Below are 21822 nucleotides of genomic sequence, written 5' to 3' on the forward strand. Positions count from 1 at the left end.
TAAAAGAATCATATCCTGCAAAGCACTCCTACAACTGAATTTCAAGAGTAAAACGGTTATGAGGATTCTTATTAACTTTCATTTCTCTCAGTTGATCTTAGTGGCTTGAAAACAGTGCTAGTTTAATACTGCATTGCATCTTTTGACTCGAAACAGCCTGGTATGCTAGGAGCCCAAACAAACAACTGCTATTCCTTCGTAATTCAAATGCAATTATCTATAGTCCTACCTTTTCCCTCTGTAAGATGGGATCTGAGGAGTCTCCTGAGACAACAGCTATACATGTGCACTCTCATCTACTTGGAAACAGCAAGTCTTAGTTGGGCAATTAGCAGATTCTGAAGGCTTTATGTTTCTCCAAAACCTCCTGAATGCTTCCCATGCTGTTTCCCCATATTGCTACTTCAAAGGAGTCATTAATTTTAGCCAACTGGAGGTTGCCTGCCAATGAGGTACCACAAAGCTTTTTCCAGTCCATTTGTTGATTACTAGGTCTCTCAGACCCATCCAGGTATCCTGAACCTGGCACATCAAAACTGATGCTAGACATTTTATTTTGTGTGCATGTCTTAAAGTGCCACCTGCTAGATTCAAGAGATTGGATGAAAATTTCAAATTTCTGTAGCAATGAGAAAAGGCAATCAAATATGTTTTAGCTCTTCTTGTTCTCAAAGCTTAAAAGCATGATTCAGATGCACCCTGGCAGTGCAGTAAAGGGAGGGAAATAAAAATAAGTGGAAATCGATTTATTACTTTATTTATATGTCAGGATCCTTTATTCAGCTTTGCAGATTTTGCAGCCTCATTCATGGCTTTTTATTTTATTTATTTATTTATTGAGTTTTGTAGTTATTAAAATCTCGTTTCCCAGGTTCTTACTGGAGATCAACAGCTCCCTCCACTTCCTTTGCTATCTGGACAGCAAGGTACAAGTTCTGCAGGTTTTCTGCAACTGTTGTTTTATGACTGCCTGTAGTCAGCCTAATATTTGGGATGTGGAGAACATCAATGATTGGTCTGGTACCCTGGAGAATTTCAGGAAAACCTGCTCCTGGTTGTGCACTCCTACTTTCAAGTATTATAGTAGTAGCTTGCATCCTCATCCTCAGCTTGATACTGCACAGTGCAAACTAATAACTAATCCTGGGGAAAAGACTAAAGAACAAGGCCAAATTATCATGACTGTGTTGTTTGTTAGTTAAGAGTAGAGTGTGATACACAGCTACAATCACACATCATAAAATTAAATCGTCTATTTTCATAAGGAAAGTCCAAATTTCATCCATTCTGTTCACAACACAGCCATTTAACTTTTACCTGAAAACTAAGCTTGGACTCATGACAGACAGAAAACAACAGATTTTATAATACACCACAAGTGTGACTCAAGAAAGCTATTTTATCACCACAAATTTAACCTTGAGAAGAGTAACAATTACTTTTTAATGTTGTTTCTTCCAAAGAATAGCTAAGAAATATATGATTTAGAGATGATAAATTATGAGCTTCTCTATGCTTAACTTTTCTTATTTAGGACATTTTTGAGACTACAGATGATAGCTATTCAAATATATGTCATATCAAGCTAAATTTTAGTTAATTTAAATTCTACATTAGAAATAGCTGAGAGGTTTATGCAGTTGGTCCACATGACAATATCCAATATCTGAGAAGTACAAGAAATAATAAAGGTTCTGAATAACTGGTATGATTATTCATCTATAAACTTCATATAAACATGAGTGATGGACTATGTAGGAAAAAATGTTCTCTGTGGAGACAGAGAGCACATCTCTCAGTAATTACCTTTGTAAAACACAACTGTCCACATCAAGAGGAATTTATTTAAGCCAAGGTGACAATCTGAGTTAATGTCTTCAAACCAACATTTTTAAACTTAAACCAATTTTGAGGTATGGTGGGAAAAAAGCTGTCTGAATTTACAAATCTTTGCATATTGTGAGGGTCTCTTCTGTCTTGAAGTTCTTTCAGTGCTCATTGTTGCTGCAAATACAGCATGTTCTTCACAAGCAGTGCACAACTAGGGCCAAGGATCCCACTTAAAGAATGGGCAAAATAGAGACAAATATGCCTGCCTGCCTATTTTATTATTATTATTATTATTATTTTATTATTTTTTAAGCTTGCGTCATCTGAAAAGGAGGGCTAAAGGAAGACTGAAATTCCGTAAGAGTGAGATTAGCAGGAAACAGGAACAGTTAGACGTCAAATGAGATTTCAAGAAAATAAGGGGCCCCCAGACATTAAAACATCCTTTTACAGCTCTGTTTATCTGGCTTAATAATGTGTTTTCAGTGTGTTTTCTAACATTTTAATGCTGTTACATTTGCTTTTCACCAGTGACCAACAACCTGAAATGCCAGCATTGACTTTACTGAACAGTTATGAATATTGTTTCCTCATTTAGTTAGGACTTCCTTTCACTCTGGATGATGTTGCTCTGACAGATCCCTGAACACCTCCATCAAATGCTAGGGAACATTTTAACGAGCTACCTTCTGTCACACTATAAGATCTACCTCCTCCGGTGACACACAATAGCTGACCATGTGTGGATTCACACTGTGCTGAAAGTAAATGGGTTATTTTAAGCCATTTTCAGACAGTCAATCTAGTTAATCTGTGCCTTGCAAAGAGAAAGCACAGAGTCAGAGTGTAATTTCCACTTGAAGGTAGGGTACTAGTTAAGGGTGGAATCCTTTAACCAACATTGTTTGAGATCCTCAAATGAAACACAGGTGTGTGCTTTTTTCTCTCAGATGACAACAACATTATAATTTTTTTAAACTCTTACACTCTTAAAATGAATACACAGAGAAAAGTACCATGGCAAGATATTTCTTTTTTTTTTCTTTTTTTTTTCTCTTTTTTTCTTTTTTTTTTCCTGTGCATGTTTGTGTGTTCTCTACAAAATAGTGATTAGAATAGTGATCCGAAGTCTCTTTCTTTCCTTTTTTTTCCCCATATATTACTTGCACTGAATTTTTGAACAAACTCCATCAAACTCCATTCTGCTCTGTTATTTCAGATCAACAGCTAATTTAGAATTTAAGGTATCCATAACAGGACAGAGCTTGTAGGTTTTTGGAAAGAGAGGTGTTTCTCACTTAAGAGCACACTGTCTCCAGTCAAATTCTACAACTGTTTCACAAAAACAAACAAAAAGAAATTAATCTACTAGAACCATATTTAAGTGAAACTCTTAAACACATTAAGCATTTAAACCATTGAGACCAAATGTGCTTAATTACTTTGCTCTATTCAAATTATAATGATTATAGTAATTAGTGCATGCTCAGTTATATCTTGTGAATGCATGCATTTAATGGTATTTAATATATAAACTGATAACATTTGCAGTGAGAAAAGGAAATAGAAATAGATGTAGTGTAATGAAAATACATTTTACAGTAAAAAGATAACAAATAAATAAAATTCTTCCCCATGTAACAAAGTTGATATAACCATTGGTAGCGGTGTATTTTTCCATGCTACTTATCCCTCTGTATGTTTAATAATAATTGTCAGAAAATATGACCTATGAGATGATTTGGTAATTCTCTGTGGGGTTTTTGCCATTTTTTCAAACATTTTGAAGAAATACCTCAAACAGAAAACAGGTAGGCTTCAAAAGCAATGTCTATTCCCACTTTTTGTCTCCTGGTCTGAGCATCAAGTCTTCATGGGTCACAGACTCTCTCTCTATTTTAACTGTTGTTGTTTACCCCAGTTCAAATGGTTTTCTTCCAGACTGGAATCCAGGAGCACTGAGATCCCACATCTGATGTAGGGATTAGACACATGGAGCTGGAGAGTGTGTGAGTTTCAGGTGGTACTTGAGAACTTACAACTTGAAAATACTTTTTTTCTTTTTTTTTTTTTTTCCATGATGGGCGCTTCCCTTTTGGTGGACTTCCAAGACTATCTTCAGCTCCCAAAACTACCTGTTGTTATTACAGATTTGTAGAGGGAGGGAGCTTTGTAGAGGGAAATAGCTTTCAATAGTAAATGTAAGATGTTCTAATTTTTATTCCTCTTTTAAATATTTTTTTTCCCAAATTTCTCATATAACTGGATTAGTATAGTGACTTTTCCAGTAACACCACAGGAGAATGAATCATCTTTTATTTTTTTGTTTTAATTTTTTTTTCCTGAGCACTCATAAATTAGGTAAACACCATAAATTATTTTACTGATTTAATAAACTCTTTTCCTTATTTAGTCAACGTTACATGAGGTTCTGAAGCATATCTGGCTGTGTTCTCACTAGCATACTTTGTTAAAGTCTCATTAATGCATTTTCTTAAATTATGGCAAGTGGCAAGTCAGGGATCAAGAATTTAAATTCACTTACAAGCAGGCTGTTTTAAATACGAATTTTGAAATTGCCAATAAATATTTGACCATATTTCCTTACTTACTTAGACCTAATCCCTAATAATTTAAATTGGCCAATCTATAAAATATGGCAGCAGTTCTTAATACTGTATTATATAAAAACTTGCAAGCATATATATGTTTGAGGTGTTCCAAGAACAAGTTTCCATAACAAGAAATTGTTAAGATTCTCAGTAAAGACAGTATCAATTTCCTTGGTGTATGTCACTGTGTAAAAATAGGAAAAATACTGTATTGTTGGAAATATGTTGAAATCTCAGTAGTGTGCAATACATCATGCTTAGAAACTAGATTTATTTGCAAATGTATTGATCCAATTAATTTCAAGTAGGAAAAAAATCACAAACAAGAAACAGCCATTGCAAACAACAACAAAAAAAGACAGTTATGTTGTCATCTTGATGATTTTCCATAGTATATTTTCACACAAGTATGATTTTAGATCTAAATAAGATAACCATAACACACAGTTACCTATAAACTAAACACACATTGTTTTCCTCTGCTGCATCAGTAATATGAACTTCTCTTGAGTATGTATGGTCTTCTAGCTTTGTTCACATGTAGTTGCCTCTTCAGAATATAGGGATTTTTTCTTTTCATTATTTCCTTTTCTTGGCTTGAGTTCTCTAGATCATAAGCATCTTGCTGAAGTAACTGTAGGATGTCAGAAGACACAGAATGGTATCAGGGTTTTTTGGTAATGAAAATTATCAATTCCTAGAGAGCTTTATGAGCCCCAAACTCAGACCTAACCTAATATCAGGCTACAAATTTGCTGAATCCTATGGAAGTGATATTTAAATTCTGCTGAAACTAATGAGATCATTGGTTTTGACTAGAGAAAAGCTGATATGCCCTTCTTCGATTAGATTTGACTTAAAGCTTCCTAATGATTGTCACTTTATAATTTAACTAAAAGACCTCCTAAAACACCCACTCCTTGCTGTTTTCAGCTTTTGAGGAATATTTTTATCTCCAAATTCCTACAGCTAAAAAATCAAAATTTATGATGAGTAAGTAAGAAATGAAATAAAGCTAAATTTTTATCAATCAAATATGTTATGTAACTGTGTTTTTCTTGGAGTTTTTTAAGTGTTTTCTTCAGATTAATTCTTGCTTGATCTATTAGGATTTCATCCATTTTCTTATAACATTCTTCCATGGTCAAGTACAATCCTACTGATTTTAGCTGATTGTGGCTGAAAGGAATTAAACTAAAAATATTTTTAGACCCACCTCAATATTTCCCTAAGCAATCAAACTCTGTTACTCACTTAATTATGTAATAAATAAGAGCTCATCTACATTCTGTTGATATCAATGGAAAAGCTCTTCTGGTTTCAACAGACTTTGGAATCAATCCTGGACGAGTAAGATAATAAGAACTTGTTTCATTGCATAAACTGTTTATTTCAAGCCTGCTCCCTCTGTCTCTACCCCTTCTTTTTCTATTATGCCTTAAAATTTTTTGTGCTGCTTAACAATGTTCCTAAGCTGAGAGAGAAATACCCTTTTTTAATTTCACGTGGAGTATGGTTAGGAGTGGTGCTTCCCAACCACCACAAAAAGTGATACAATTGTAATTGCAGGAGCTGTGATTAAGTTACAGGCTATTGCATGTGGTCAATGCTATGGTAGCTCCTTTTCAGCAATAAATGTTAACAATGGAGTCATCAGAAAACTGGTTCTCAGAGACGTTGCAGACTTTTGTATGGGCCATCCTAGCTGGTATGAAAGATTGAGAATAAGCAAATATAGAGCTGTGATTCAAAAAGCAAAAAGGTATTAGGACTCAGCCAGACTGCCCATGTATCTGTAACAGCTGAAGAAATGTGGTTTTGCTGGGAAGCGGGTAGTGCTACTACACAAAGCAACTTTTAATGTAATACATATCAGTGTAAATGGATTCTGTTAAGTGTTCTTCATGTGATCATTGCACTAAGGTACATATGACAGGTGGACTAAAAACAATCACTATTTAGGATTAGCAGTCTTCAGGTGTGGGAGAACGGGAAAGCAGGATTCCCTTGATTCTGGTTTCCTAGCAATGGTAAGTCCAGAGTACCTGGTAAAATTACATGTATACATGGGCATGTGTCCATGTATTTTGAAGCCAGTTTGTCTTAGGGCCTTGAAAGGTTTTACAGAAACTCTGCCTACAGTTAGTTATGCCTGAATAAATACACAGTAATTTCATGTGTGTTAAGCAGATTTTAATTTTGTGCTCTGGTTCGCTGCCACATGCTTGTTTGGTTTCCTGGAATGGCTATGAAAAGTGGAGAAATTATGTAGTTAAGAATACTTCACATATGTGCATGCATCTTTGTCCAAAACAGGCATTCAGCTCTTGAAAAACTACATTAATTCACAACCCTTTCACTAACAGCCATATTAGAGGTATTAGGTATTATAGAATATCAAAAAGGTAAGGAAAGTTTAGACAATATAACAGGAGTGATTTAAGCCAAGAACACGCAAGGCTTGGAATGCATAGGGTATGGATTTTAAAAGATCACTGTGAAGACAAAGGGATCACAAAAGCGTAATAGGCATTGAAACTTGCATTTGTGACACTTTACCTCCCAATGCTGAAAGGCTCTACTGTGGCAAACTTTCTGGAGTTGATATACTGTCAGCATTGCTTCCAAGCTGAAGCCATCCAGACCAGCAGGGAACTGTCTTCCTGAAATGAGATCCTCTTCATCTGCCTCTACTGTTTCCCCCACTTGGTTGTTCATGTTGTTGACAAGATTGCAGACATTTAACAGGGTCGTTTTCCAGTAAGGAAGTTTTGCTCTGTTAATCTGAAAATACAAATGCCCTCTACTTAATGTATTGCAATTTTTGGTTTGTTTCGAGTAATGATGTGTGATATTCAAGCATTTTGGTAGGAACAAGTTTGCTTGTTTAAAGTCCTTTTCATCTGCCCAACTTTAATACAATAATTAGAGAGTGCAGAAATTAGGACAACTCCTTTATTAAAAACACTAAGTCTGTTTCCCCACTGCCTTACCCTCAAGGTAGATATATGCGATGTTGAAGTAAACTGCTACCAAACCAGAATGGTAGCATTTCATAGTCATTCTACACAGGTGCAAACAAAAACACAAATGGAAATTAATATAATATAAATTCATAGGTGTAAGTCAGGACAATGAGTCAGGACCACTGGATAAATTCCCAGTGCCAGATTCCAAGCTGGATGCTTGTGGTTAACTAGAAACTCCTCCCCAGTTCAGAACAAATACCAGTCATTTCAAAATTCCCCAAGAAAAGGACAGAGTCCCTGCTTCAGGGCAAGCTGTCTGATGAGGCTGGATCTGATGTTACGGAATTTGTAAGCCCCAGGATTTTTGGACACTGGAGAGTCATGAACATGAGAGATGTGTATAGAAGGTCTAGGGACTTGGATAAAGGTGGAGCAAAGATGAAATAGAGTTGTGCAAACAAAGTCTTCCTGATTTTGTGGCTGGACTGAAAAACTGAGACCAACTGTTTTTGGGTGGTCCATAATGAACTATCTCAGAGTTGTTACAGAAAGACAAAAATAAACAGAAATTTCACCATGGTCTGTGACAATTGTTGCTTAATCGAATACCTTACGTTATTTAAGAGCTATGTTTCTTTTAAAACCTTTAAAAATACATGAGAAAAAACATTTTTACTTTCTATTAGTATTTTTTTCAAGCAACTGTGGTAGTAGTTTTCTTTAGCTTTGATCATCCATGGAAAAAAGTGAAGTGAAAAAAATAATTCCTACCTCATTCACTGTTCTGTTTTCTTTGCCACTTTCTTTCTCACACTATCAATTATTTCTTCCAAATTGTATTCCTCTTATTGATGGGTATTAGTTTACTACTTACTGAGACTAGTTTCCTTCAACTGGAACTTGTGACGTAGCAATCTCCAATCAAAAGCCAAAGAGTAAATTTCTGTTTATTAATGGCAAGGTTTTCCTTGCTGAATACATTAGAATTACACTCTACTAATGAACTAAAATGCAGTTTCTCTTCCTGGATGTACCAAATTAAATACAGTTATTGCATTAATACAGACATTGCCTTTTACTAACCAACAGCATTAACTGAGAGTGTGAATGCAGTTCTTACCTAGTTGAATATTTGGTAATCACACAACCTGTAGTTTCTTCAAAGCAATTTCTTAACAAAGAGGTATTGTATGTAAGATTTGTGCATATTTGCTACAATTTTTTGAGGGAAAAGAAAGAAAATGGAGAGACGTGAACAAGAAACAAGAAAGGCTCTCATCACTAATATCATTAGTTGAAAGAAATGCCCTTTTGTCTTTAATCATTACTTCAGTATATATCTGATATATGCATGCATTTCAGAATGAGAGTAATTTAGTCCTTTGATACAACTGCTGTGTTCTTAGCTTCCTGACAGGGCTCAGAAAACAAGTAGTATTTTGTTCTGAGGCTAAGAAGAAAAATCCCAAATTTTATTCAGAAGGTTCTGCATTGTTTTGGCTCATCTGCTGTCCCATTCAGGTGCTCCATTCCGGAAATTAGTCTGTTTAATTATTTGAAAAGATGTGGCAGGTTCAAAACAAACTTAACCTCTTTACAGAATGCCTAATTTAATTAAGAAAAGTTAAATTAGCAAAAAGAGCAAGTGTGCACTGCAATTTCAAAATCTTTGGTCTTTTTAAAAATATTTGTGAAATGCAAAACCATGGAGCTTTTCATACTAAATGAGGTGACTTTTCCAATACAATTCTTTCTCTTGGGTATATGAAAGAAATATGAACTAGTTAAATTGCAATGAAGAATTAAATCTAGGGACAGTGCTATGTGAGCAAGTGAGAACTGTAAGTTGAAACCAAGTCCAATGGATGGGACTGGAAAAGAAAAGAAATGGGGAAATACGTTATGCCTTCTTGAATAATTTTTAATAACTTTTGATCACAAGATTCTATTTAATGTTACCTTGATGCATGTCTTTGTTTAAACGAATGCTACTCTCTATTAGTAAAATACTTAAATTGCAGCGTCCATTAGGTGCAATTGGTCTTAGCTGCTACTTACAAGGTTAGGGGAAAATAGTCTTGCAGTTCTGTCTGCAACCATACTTTGTCAGTCAAAAGAGTCTAATTCTCATTAATACCTTGCATATATCACTTCAAAATATTTTTTTACTTGAGTACACATGCTTCTGACTTACACTCCTGTGGACTCACACAACGATACTATAAAGCATTAAGAACTTTTTTTTTTTTTAAACTGAACATGGAGCTCTCTAGGTCATGTCTACTCACTGAACAAAGCAGTCGTGTTACTTTTCTAATACACTTCACTATTACAGCAAGCATTACAACCACACAGCTTTGTTTTAAAGGGTATGGAAAATCTCTGAGGTGGGTATTCTGGAGAAAAAGAAAAAAAAAGGCAAAAATAGTTTTAGATGACTGTAACACAGATGTTCAGGTACACTTCCAGTGCGTGATATATTTTCCACACAGGTCTAAGCAATACCAACTACAGTCGCTCAAGATATGTTTTGCTATAACACCTCCACAAGAGATCAAAGAACTCACACCTGTCAAGAAGGAACACATTTTTTTGAAGATTAACTTGAAAAAAAAAATCAGGGAGGGATCTGATTGAACAAAAGAGACTGCTGGATGAATCAGTATTTAAAAATTATTAATGCTAAAGAATTCATGAAGTGAATATTATATACACATTTCCATTGTTGAACATGCATCTGAAATATGACTCAGATATATGGTTTCCCACACCTTTTTACATCTTGAGAAGTGAAAAGAGAAGTTAAAATTGACTAAGTAACTGAAATGAGCTTGAGAATATTTTCTTCTTGACAACAGTCTTTTCCTATGAAAAACTACAGAGAATCCCAAGTTATAATACATCTGATATATTTTTCTTTCCATTTCTGGTTGAATGATGACCCAATACAATTTATTTAATATAACTTATTGTTGCTGTTTTGTAATTAATACCTCCCAAATGTTAACTAATAATAAAGTTTCTTTTTTTTTTATATATATATATATATTCTTGCCTTCATCTGGTGAAAGGAGGTGAAAAACAGATTCGTAACCAAATAAACCTCAAGACACCAAAAATATAAGTAAAAACTTGGACTTAGCTTACAGAATTCCTGAAGTATTATAAGGCAGAGAACGGAAGGCTTTTTCTGGTGTTTTTCACAGACTCATAGGATCATAGACTGGTTTGGGTTGGAAGGGACCTTAAAGATCATCTAGTTCCAACCCCCTGTCATGGGCTTCCATTAGACCAGGTTGCCCAACCTGGCCTTGAACATTTCCAGGGATGGGGCATCCACAGTTTCTTTGGGTAACCTGTTCCAATGCCTTGCCACCCTCTGAGTAAAGAATTTCTTCCTAATATCTAATCTAAACCTACCTTCTTTTAGTTTAAAAACATTACCCCTTGTCCTATCACTACACTCCCTGACAAAGAGTCCCTCTCCCACTTTCCTGAAAGCTCCCTTTAAGTACTGAAAGGCTGCTATAAGGTCTCCCTGGAGCCTTCTCTTCTCCAGGGAGACCTTATAGCAGCCTTCTTTTTCTGGTACACTTCCTTGGTGTTAGTTTTGTTTCATGAATTCCTCTACATAGAGTAAAGCAGGAATTTCACTTGTTTTTCATCAACGTTAATGAAAGAGAGTGTGCAGATATCTCAGCATGCTGCTGAAGTCATGCAAAAGTATCAGTAGTATAAACCGTATTGGCTCAACAGGTCTGCACTGTCTACATAGGTGCTTCAACGGTTCCTCTTCAGAATAGTAGTTGAATTTTGTTCAGAATGTATCAATAGAAATTATAATAAAAATATTATCTTTCTTTAAGTAAATAAGTTACTGAGTTCCATTACAGCCAAAGTTCTTCCATGATATACACTAATGCCTTTAAATGTAAAGGGTTGTAAGCAATGTCTGAGTCAGGAAGTCAACAGCTCCTAGGCAGCTGTAGCCTCATCTGCCTCTGACAAAAAGGTTAAACTTTCTGGCATATACTGTCAGGAATAGGCATCCAAGAACAGTAAGAAGCTCAGAGGGTCCAAGATGTCAAAAAATTAATGTAAGTGGGTATCACAACATTATATTCTAGTGATAAGTTACTCAAAGAAATGCTTTTCTTCCTTTCTTTTTATTGAACTGATACCATCTCAATCTTGTTTGAGTTAAGGACATTCTTCATGTAAATGGTGGTTTCATCTGAACATTTAAGGAGGAGGAATAGAGCTATCTTTTTGATACAAAAAACAGTCAGCAGGTAATTTCATACCTGTGACACCGTAGGTTGTGTAGTCTTACTAAATCTTGCAAAGGGCTCTTTGGATTTTATCTTAAGAAGAAAGATACATAAAGCCTTTTAGGGACTTGTTTGATCCCTTTATCTTCTTTGAGGTGTAACAGCAGAGGAAGACAAACTATTAAATGTTGAAGACAGTTCAAAATAAGCATGTGTGTACTTCCTTTTTTAAGAAAAAAAAAATGTTGTAGAGGTATTTAGCATATGGATGAATGGCCAAAAAGGCCAGCAGACACTGGACAACAGTCTGCGAAGTCAAAACCATGTGGTAAAAAGCTTATTTCCATATTTTCGGATAGACTATTAGTCTTAATAGCATACTTCACAAGTACCTACTTAGGAAGAACTTTTCTGTGAAATACTAGAACTATAAGTGCTAATCCACTTTACTGCATTTTTATATCTGGGTTTTCATAAACACTTTTTTTTTTTTAATTTATTTATTGTTATTTTCCCCTCCATGTTAGTGCTGAGAATCATTGTCTATTTAAGTTGTCTGAATTTCCCTTGCTGTTGCTAACCAAGTCAGTGTCAAAGATGATTAATACAATTCAATAGTAATTGCCCTCAACTGGAACTTGATCTCAAGCAAAAACCAAGTCAGTTATCATATATACCATCATAAAACTTGTCTTTCACACTAGAGCCATACCTCTGTTGTAGACCAAACCTAGCAGAAGCCGACAAAAAAAAATATATATATTTGTCATTTTACTATTGGATGGGGTGGTCTATCCCTTGTAGAAGAAGTTTTATATACATTTTAGTGGTTCTACCATGCCTTACTTTGATGTCAAAGGACAATACATACTAAATGAATTAGTTTTAAATGATGATTTAAACGGTATAATCTAGAATTAAAATGATGTCTCTGCCATATGTCTACTCTTTCTGTCTACTTCAGGTGTCACTTGTCTTATATGTTCTATATACCATGAGGAGATCAAATAGCAAGCTACACGATGTAAAACAACATGTAATAGTGTATGACATACATCTTCATATTATAAACTGGTGTACTATATTTGGGCATTTTTAGTTACTTGAGATTGTACTCTATGCTGAGAGAGAAGAGAAGATGGAAGTGAAAGTTAGGATCACAATTCCTTTACAACCAGTAACAGAAATACCAACAACTGCAGGGTTTTCTCCCAGGACACATTATGGTTTGGCACACAGAGAAAGCACTATTTTTGTCAGCCTCCTACATTTAAATTTGTCTCTGAAAAATAATCTGTATTAAATCTTTCTTTACCTTAGAGAAGCAAGTGACAAACAGGTTTGTTTGGAATCGACCACACCAGTAAAGAACTTGGGAACCTAAGAATTGCTAGACCAGATCAGAACAATGTATTTTCTAGCCTCATTTCTCATCCTAGCATATTCAAAGACTACTGTGAAAAATCTCACACATAACCAAATGCAGTAAATAGTGGATTGCAGGCAGGCTTTGTCCTTAACATTCAACTAGTCATTAGATTATGAATCCTTATTTGAAAATTTTCATGAAAATCTCATTTTATTTTCCACTGAAATCAAGCTGCACTTGAACTTCATGAGAAACAAGAGTTAAATCACTTAACCTTAAGCCTATAACACTCATTGCAGAGTTTGTTCTTCAATATGTTGCTGAAGAAATATTAGACATCTATATTTTTTAAATCATTTGTGGAAAGTAACAGTGTTGCAAAAGTGCTTGTCTATCAGCCCATTCAATACATATGTGCAACACTTGCTGCTTCACCTAGGTCAGTATGAGCTTGGAACAGAACTTTTTTCTATTTGTATTAAATAACATGTACATCACTCACAGTCTGGCCACTTGTCAAGGAAATGTCATTTACCAGATTAATAGTTTCATAGTCATCTCTCCATGTTCTTGTACTAACACTACGATGAAATTCCTAAACTAAGATCAGCATATGCATTAACAGCTTTTGCTTCATGACTGTCTTAATTTTATATGCATATAGAAAAAAAGTTCTGCATAAAAAATCTCACTTACAGATTTGACTAAAGGTTAATTTAGCTTTCAGCAGACATAATCTTATTGGAAACACATTTCCTCTTATAAATTTATGTCTCTACACATAACACACTTTTGACAGTTTAATGAAAGTAACAGTGCTAAAACTGAGGAACAGTTTTTGTGTCACATCAACACCTTTAAATTTCCTTTGAACTGAGAAAATCTTGCACCAAAGTGATGTCTAGCACTAAACTTTTAGGTCTAGACCATAGGTTATTACTTTGTGTAAAGACTTCTAGGTTTGTAATGAGAATTCATTTGCTCCCTACCCATCAACTAAAAGAGGAAAAATAATTACCTTTGATGTATACATATTGGTCAATAAATCTGCTTCTAATGCTTTCATTTCCTCTTCTGAATCTGGGAATAAATCAGTAACATATGTTGATTATTTCATTATAAATCACGGACATCTGAATTCAGCAAACAGTATTTAGATATTTCAATTAGTTTTGGAAGAAAAAAAAACTGTAATAGAAGTACAGCAAAGTGATCTAAACGGACTGTGATGAGTCTTTAGGTAAGAGTAATATTATTTTGAAATGGATACTCACGACATTTTAAAGCAGGATCAAGCTTATTGAGGTGAAGATGAAAGGATTATTAATGAAAGGATCCGTTAATTCATTAATCTCAGTTCACTGGTCAACAGCCATTCCAGTAAACAAAACCACTGCTATATCTTCATTCAAAATGAGTATGATTTTCATAATCACTATTTGTCACCTCTTCTAACCTTGGAAGATTTTGGATATTTATTTTCAAAGAATATTTCCTTAAGTAGAAAATAAGAATTTAGATCAATGGCAATTGAACTACTTGACAAAATTTAGTCTCAATTATTCTTGGTTAAATTAAGAGTATTTTTACTGATATGAGGGAATTGAGCAAGACAAGCGTTTGTGACACAAGCTCTTCTGAAAATGCATACTCCAAATGAAAGTATTCTAAGCAAAATTCTTAGGATTTTCTTTACTAATGTAATTGACTTTTAATAGCTCAGTGGGCTTGCAAGACTTGATTTGGTCAAAAGAGTAAACATTGCTGTAGAAAGAAAAAACAGTCAAAAACTTTTCTGCTTTGTGCTCTACAGAACCACAAGGAAGAACTGTCACCTTGAAAATGAAGCAGCAATTACAGCTCAAATATGAGATATATACAGAAATCTAGTGAAACAAATTTCCACATGGCTTTTACGTTCCACAGATTACTAGCAGTCCTAAGCCAATTACATTGATTTAAAACCAAACTACACAGATATTTATTCCATATTAATATAAACCATACATCAGTTTTATTAAAATGATACATGTTATCAGCATGTAATACCCTACCACAGAATCTGTGGATAGATTCTACTTATGCCTGAATTTCAGGGATCATCACAACATTATCTTAATACTGTCTAAAGAACATAGGACCATAAGAAACCTTTTATGTGTGTGCGTGCTTGTCTGTGACAGATTTCTGCTAGCACAGGAAGTCTACTATTACAATACTCTTAAAAATCGATCATGATCAGTTTTTGTAACAAGATCACCCACACCCCACCACATTTCTTCTTTGGGAAATTCTTCCAAAACTATCAAAGGTTATTCACATTCTTCTAATTTCACGCCTAATTTATTTCCAATTAAAATTTTATTCACAGCTCACTTATAACCTCCTTCACTATATATGCTGCCTCTCTATTTTTAACATTTATCCAACTCGTGGGTTTTAAGAATAATCACAACCCTTCCTTACTTAGATCTTCAAGGTATTTTTATATGGTGACCATCAAACAAATGCAAGGTCACTGTGCCTCTACTTTAGAGTTTCAGACATAAGCCATTCCCCTGGAAACACCATAGACACTTTACTGAAAGGCTGTGCCCATAGCTATTACACTGTCTCTGATCTACCTAATAGCCATCTGTTCCCTAAGTCATCAGTGACCCTCCTCTGTGCCTGATGTGATCTCAACACAGCACGGCACAAACTAGATCAGCGGTCCTACTACTTAACTACCTTAATGTTTTCCAGTTGCTAAAGAAGTAGCTTTCAGACACATTTTTGGATTTTATTGTCTCTCATGGCTGAAAAGCCTTATTATCTAGTAATAAGAGTAAGGTCAGATAGCATGACCAAGTCCTATATCTCCTCACACATTTCCAACAGCCATGGTTCTGTTAAAAGGAGTTTGTAATAGAAACTTATTATTTCCTAATCTATTACACTTTGCACAGCAGTACTTCTTCCCATTTTTATTATTCAGGTCATCAAAAACTCCTGTGCATTACAACAGTCTTCCTCTGTAGTGATGCTCATATTCACCTTTGCGTTACTAGTTCAATGCATTCATTCATTCATCCTTTCCTTCATTTTGCATTGAAGTTGTTATCAAAAGTATTGAGTAAGACTGGTCAGCAGTACTGCAGCAACTCACTAACAACTTCTCTCTAGCCTAATACCCTACAGCACAACTTATTGTCATTGTTACGTAATCTTTTAACAGCTTCACCTGTAGCTGAAGGTCTTTCTGCTGGAAGCAAAAGATCACCACAGCTGAATTTCTACTAATGACAGCAGCAGCTCCTGCAAGTGTGTGAACAGTACAGGTGTGACAGCACTGTGATTTGTTATGTTCTATCAGCTGGGAGCAATAAAATAACTTGCATCTGGTCAGCACTCTGGCTTTTAAAGGCCATATAGAATAAAAGATTGTTTCCACACTGTCAAGGGTAGAAGACAGATGCATAAGTGGAAGGTTGCACTGAATAGATAGGTATTAAACATTTTGATAAGAGAAAAGAACTTTGGAGGACATTATTTAGGAGATCGTTGCTAGAGTAAAAAATGAAACAAAGCTTGGAGGAGGAAAAGGGAGTGCACACATAATTCAGGAGTGAAAGAGACAGATGAAGAGTAAAAGCATTAAAAGATCACTCTGAGAGCAAAGAATAAAAAAATCACATTACACGTTATTGTCCAAATCTAAGGAAGATCCACACACTTTGTTGTCTTTTTAATGATTCACTTATAATTGATATAGCTTCTATTCATGTATCTACATTCTATAGAAATAGTTACCTTCTACAGGAACATACTTTCCCCTAATGGCAGATATTTTCAAAGGGAAATTAAACTAAAGATCATTTTCTTTGTGACATAATTGTCCATATTAGTAAAAACTGATTTGGCCTTTCCATCCAAACTTCTCTATGACATTTCTCTTTTAAATATAATTTCAAAATTTCCAGCAAATGAACCATCATGTTAGTTACATATAAAATTTCATTTATTTTTGTATGCACCTCTTATAGTTTCCACTGAAATCTTCGGCTTTAGTGGGCTTATGAATTCGATACTGCCTCACTGAAAATACTATTCATGCCTTTGCTTAAAAAGCTTTAGATTTATGGGGAGAAAATAATAAATATTAAGCCCTGTCACTAAGATCACCTATTCTCTAAAACACACAAAACAATAATGCTTAAGTTGTGTCGAAATACAGATATTAAGCATGTTACATTTTTCTTCTCTGGGGAAATGCAAATTGGTAACTTGCATCCAAAGAGGGGAATTCTGAGTCTTCCTGAATACTAAAGCACAAAAATAAAGACATTTGTAAATTTACTCCTTAAATTTTGTGAAGTTACAGATTACAGTCATTCGTAAGTTAGAGTGGATTTTAAAGCCTGTTGTGCTCCATGTCTGTGGCTGTACACCTGTTTTTTTGTTGTTGTTTTGTTTTTCTCAAAAGCTGATGACCTAAATGACACAGCTATGTCATTTTCCAAATGAGAAGGCAGTGCATTTTCATATATGGCCCTCTTTTTTTGTGTTTCTAAAGTAACTGATCATGGAAAAGAAACGCACTTACATTTAACTTCCTATTGTGTGATCAGCATCTTTGTGACCAGCAGTTTTTGTCATCATTTTGGTACAGTTACTAGCTTTTTTTTTTTTTTCCTCCAGAATCCTAAAATTTTACTTCAGCTACTGAAAAGTGACTACAATGCATATGTAGTCATGTTGATTTGGACTATGGAAGATATTCATACATGTTGCAGAAAATACAGTATATATGATGGTTTGGAAATACATGGTATTCAGCAAACCTCAAATGAGGCAGCATAATTAAGTGGACAGTCTACACCGATGTGTGTTTCTCAATGACTACTCTACACTAACAACCACGGCAGTGATGCTGTGGGGCGCAACAGCTTACAGGAAAGGAGAAAGTTAGGAGAGTGTCAGAAAATACGATGCTGGCCATAGCCTGTTACCGGGGCAGCTCCTTGGCGCCTGAAGTTCGTCCACCTCGTTGCGTCCGGTCCCGCTGGAGGGGGCAGGAGCGCCCGGGGGCCGGCTGCTGACAGGGGCCAGGGGGGCTCCGTGTGCCGGCGCGGCGGGGCGCAGGGCGCGGCGGGGGCTTACCTGAGCAGAGGCTGCAGGAGGCCAAGGCCAGCAGCACCACGCACACCAGCTGGGCTCTCATCCTTGCCGCGCCACCTTCTAGAAAGTAAAGTCCATAAATCCTGGGGAGAGACGGAGAGAGAGACAGACAGACACACAGAGAGAGCCGCTCCGCGCCCTCGGCAGAGTGCTGACAGGCGGCCGCAGGCACTAGACGGGGGACCCGGACCCTTCCCCAACTATATAAGCCGCGGGGTGATGTCACGGCGGTGCCGCCATCGCCTCCCTCCTCCTCTTCCTCCTCCTCCTCCCCCTCCTCCCCCCCCTCCCCGCTCCCGCTGCCCCCTCCCCGCCGCTCCGCGCCCGGCGGCTCTGACGCCAGCGGCCGCCTGACGCACGCGGAGCCCCGCGGGGCGCGCAGGAGGGCGCGCAGCAGCCCCCCCCCAAACGCCCACACGCGCAGCGCCGCCCGAGCGGGCTCGTCCCGGCTGCGAGCTGTCCCCTGAGCTCGGAAAGCCCCCAGACACATGTATATGTATATTCATCGTTAATGAAAAGAAAAAGTTTCCGCAGTTGCTCGGACACCCGCCCGCGCTGGGCGCTGAGCCTCGTGCGGCCGGCGTTTGGTGCGCTGTTTTAGCCCTTTTAGCTTTCCCCGAAGCGAGGGAGGGACCCGCACACCCGGCAGGGCAGCAGGCACGGGCGGCAGGAAACATGAATTCCATGTTGAGCAAGAGAGAAAGATAACGGGAAAGTCACTTGCTACAGCTTTTTCATAGATGCGCAGGAAATGCGCGTCTCGCCCTACACGGCGAGGCTCGCTATCCCTTCTGAAGAGTAAGCCGACAGCTATTGTTTCAAGAGGGAAAGCGCTCCTACAAAACATTTCTTCTACGGTTTACTTTTGTGCTTGAATTTTGGTTCGTTTTTTCTTCTTGAATTTTATAATACTCCTCAGATGTCTTACCAATATTGTAAAATACTGGAAGGAAGTATTGTAAAATACCTACCAGTATTGTCAAATACCAGTATTGTAAAATAGCGGTAAGACATCTAAGGAGCTGACGGCCCCCTAAAGCACGCAGGAGACGCGAAGGGCTCCGCGGAAGGGGGCGCGGCCGCGGAGCGCTGGCGGCGCTGCCCCGGGAGGGGGCGCCGTGGCAGCGGGCGGCGCCGGGGGGCGCCGGGCGGCTGGAGCCGGGCACCTGTCCCGGGATGTACCCCGCACCTCAGCGGCCCGGCAGCTAAACAAGCAAATCCCCACGGAAATCGTCTGAAATAGAGGGTAGGGCAGGCTAATCTTTAAGGTGTGAGTGTGTAACTGTAAAGCTGAAGATTCGCGTCAGCCTCCATCATGCTACTGCTTTTAGTGTGATTTTTCTCGGATACAGACAAATGCTCCATCTGTTGAATGCAGATAGTACAATGTGGAACATTTTGGTCTCTGAATACTTTTAAGGATGGATACACATGCCACACGTAGCAGAAACGCACTCTGGTAGATTTCTGCTAGAGTGAATGTTCTCTGCACTGCAGAAAGCTTCCTTTAAAATACAAAGAACAGTGATGGGTGCTGCTGCCCTACTCTACCCTTTGTGCCTGCCTCTGCCACTGAAAAGATGCTGCAGAAACAGAAAACCTGCAGAAATTTCAAATCCGTGATACACAGAACACCTGGTGAGAAAAGTTCAATTAACTGAATTCCTTCTTTCCTGAATAAACTTTTGCAGCAGAACTAATATTAAATTTGGAGGTTGTTTTGTTTTATGGTCATATAAATACATACAAAAAATACAGCCGAGTGCATTCTAGTAGTATCAGCTGTTTTAAGAGCCCAGACTTTTGCATACTGCTGCGAACACATCTTTCTTCCCTACTAAAATGGGGAAGAGAGGAAATGAGGAAAGGAAAAGGGAAGGAAGGAAGGAAGGGAATGCATTTATCATGGTGTATGGGCTATGTTAATCTGCCAGAATTTCAGCTGTAACTCATCTGTGTTAGCACAGAGGTTAGATTAGATGGCCACTCATGCTCCCCTCCAGTCCCATTTTCTATTATTTCCATGATGTAGAAAGACCAATCTGCAGCTGATTTTGCTCTGTGGGTGTTCTGCAGTTCAGAAGGCTCTGTGAATGAGAATCATATTTCATAGATATTTTCTAGTGCCTACTCTCTGTCACAGATTTCTTCAATAGTGTAATTGCCCATATTCTTATGTAACTGGAATTTATAGGAATGACGTTTTATTTTTTTCCTCAGGAAGAGAGTAATTGCCAGTTTCCCTGCCATTAAAAATGATGACCACCCAATTGCTTTTATTATTATTATTAATAATTTATTTATTTATTATAATCTTGGTATTCTAATATTAGTGATTTCAAGGGGATGCATGTATAATATGTTTTGGGCCGCAATCTTTTTTATCATTGCTCTGTTTTCACCTGTTTGGTTGCTGTTTGTGGTGGTTTTTTCCTGAGAAACGTAAAAACAGAAACTTCACTGTTAAAAATCTTCTTTTCTTTCTTACCACATTGAATGTTCTCACATATTATCTTCAAATCCCCTGAATCAGGCACAACTGAGTTCAGACTTTTTTTTTTATTATTATTCTTTTCTGTCAGTAGAACTGAACTATCTTCCGTTTCCCAGATATTCCCTTACTTACTTTTTCTACCTGTTTCCTACATCTGTAGCTTCTTCTCTGTTTAGACTTGCATATTAGGACTTTTAACCGTTTACAGAATTAATTCCTTAAATCATCTTGACTTCACCAAGTCATCATTATACCACATTTTCCCAGATGAGAAGGATTTCTCTTGCGAATGTGCCTCAAAAAAATTTTTACAAGGAAAAAAAACCTCGAATCTCTTTCTCTCCACCTTTCTTTTTAAATATTTCTCTGCTAGAGAAAACATTTATAACTCTTCATTAGTGTCAGTCAGCTTGGGAATCTCGGTTTATCTTTACTTGCCCTCAACATGTGATTTAAACAGCCTGTCCAGGCCCATAAATCATTTCCTTTCACAACTGTGAGGCGTCTGAAGGTAATGAAACAGTCAGGCAAATGGCAGATTCATGAAAGCACAGATACATAAATCTCTGTTTACCTTGACACTGAAACATAAAACTACCATCTCAACATACGGATGTCACCTATCACAAAAGCTATAATCACCAAACTGAAGGAGAAAAGCATTCTGATGATGATCCTGCAATAGAAGGTACTGGAACACAATAAGGAACAGTCGATGTTCTGGTTAAATTCTTATGCCTTGGGAACAGAAATAAAAGTGAAAATGAATGAAGTGCAATTCAAGCTGTTCAATTTTTGTCATTAAATATATTAATTTGTTTGAGATTTTTTTTGGGGGGGGGATTTATTTTTTTTTTTTAATTTTTATTTTTTTTTTACCCAAACCTTGTACTTGTATAAAAGTATGTGATCTAGAAGAAGGAGGATTCTGAAGGAAGTCAGCATGACAATATTTCAAACAGCAAACTGGCTCAAGATGCTAACTCACAATCTCAACTTTGAATTTAGTTGTGGTGATTTAAGCTGCTTTGCCCCTACAACAGTTTGTTTATCAGCATTTCAGGTTATTAATGCTTGATAGAAAACTGATGACATTAATTTCTGTTATGTCAGCTCA

The 21822-nt window shown here is 36.9% G+C and overlaps 1 protein-coding gene across 1 annotated transcript; it reads right to left on the reverse strand.

Annotated features, from left to right (window-relative positions):
• Positions 1-4696: 4696 nt before the first annotated feature.
• On the reverse strand, positions 4697-18483 carry NTS (neurotensin). The gene is made up of 4 exons (XM_080588365.1): positions 18194-18483; positions 14070-14131; positions 7002-7226; positions 4697-5076 (listed from the first exon to the last, which is right to left on the reverse strand). The coding sequence occupies exons 1-4, from the start codon at positions 18252-18254 to the stop codon at positions 4930-4932; spliced, it is 495 nt and encodes a 164-aa protein (XP_080444491.1). The 5' UTR covers positions 18255-18483; the 3' UTR covers positions 4697-4929.
• Positions 18484-21822: the final 3339 nt, after the last annotated feature.

The sequence above is a fragment of the Anser brachyrhynchus genome (assembly GCF_964034855.1).
Source record: "Anser brachyrhynchus genome assembly, chromosome: 1".
Classification (NCBI taxonomy): domain Eukaryota; kingdom Metazoa; phylum Chordata; class Aves; order Anseriformes; family Anatidae; genus Anser; species Anser brachyrhynchus.

What these genes read in the sequence shown, in the direction of transcription:
- NTS (XM_080588365.1), bottom strand. Translation starts at nt 18,254, where the DNA reads ATGAGAGCCCAGCTGGTGTGCGTGGTGCTGCTGGCCTTGGCCTCCTGC. An exon ending in CTCCTGCAGCCTCTGCTCAG is followed by an intron (nt 14,132 to 18,193) that starts GTAAGCCCCCGC and finishes ATTTATTCCCAG; the next exon opens with ATTCAGAAGAGGAAATGAAA. An exon ending in CCAATATGTATACATCAAAG is followed by an intron (nt 7,227 to 14,069) that starts GTAATTATTTTT and finishes TTGTATTTTCAG; the next exon opens with ATTAACAGAGCAAAACTTCC.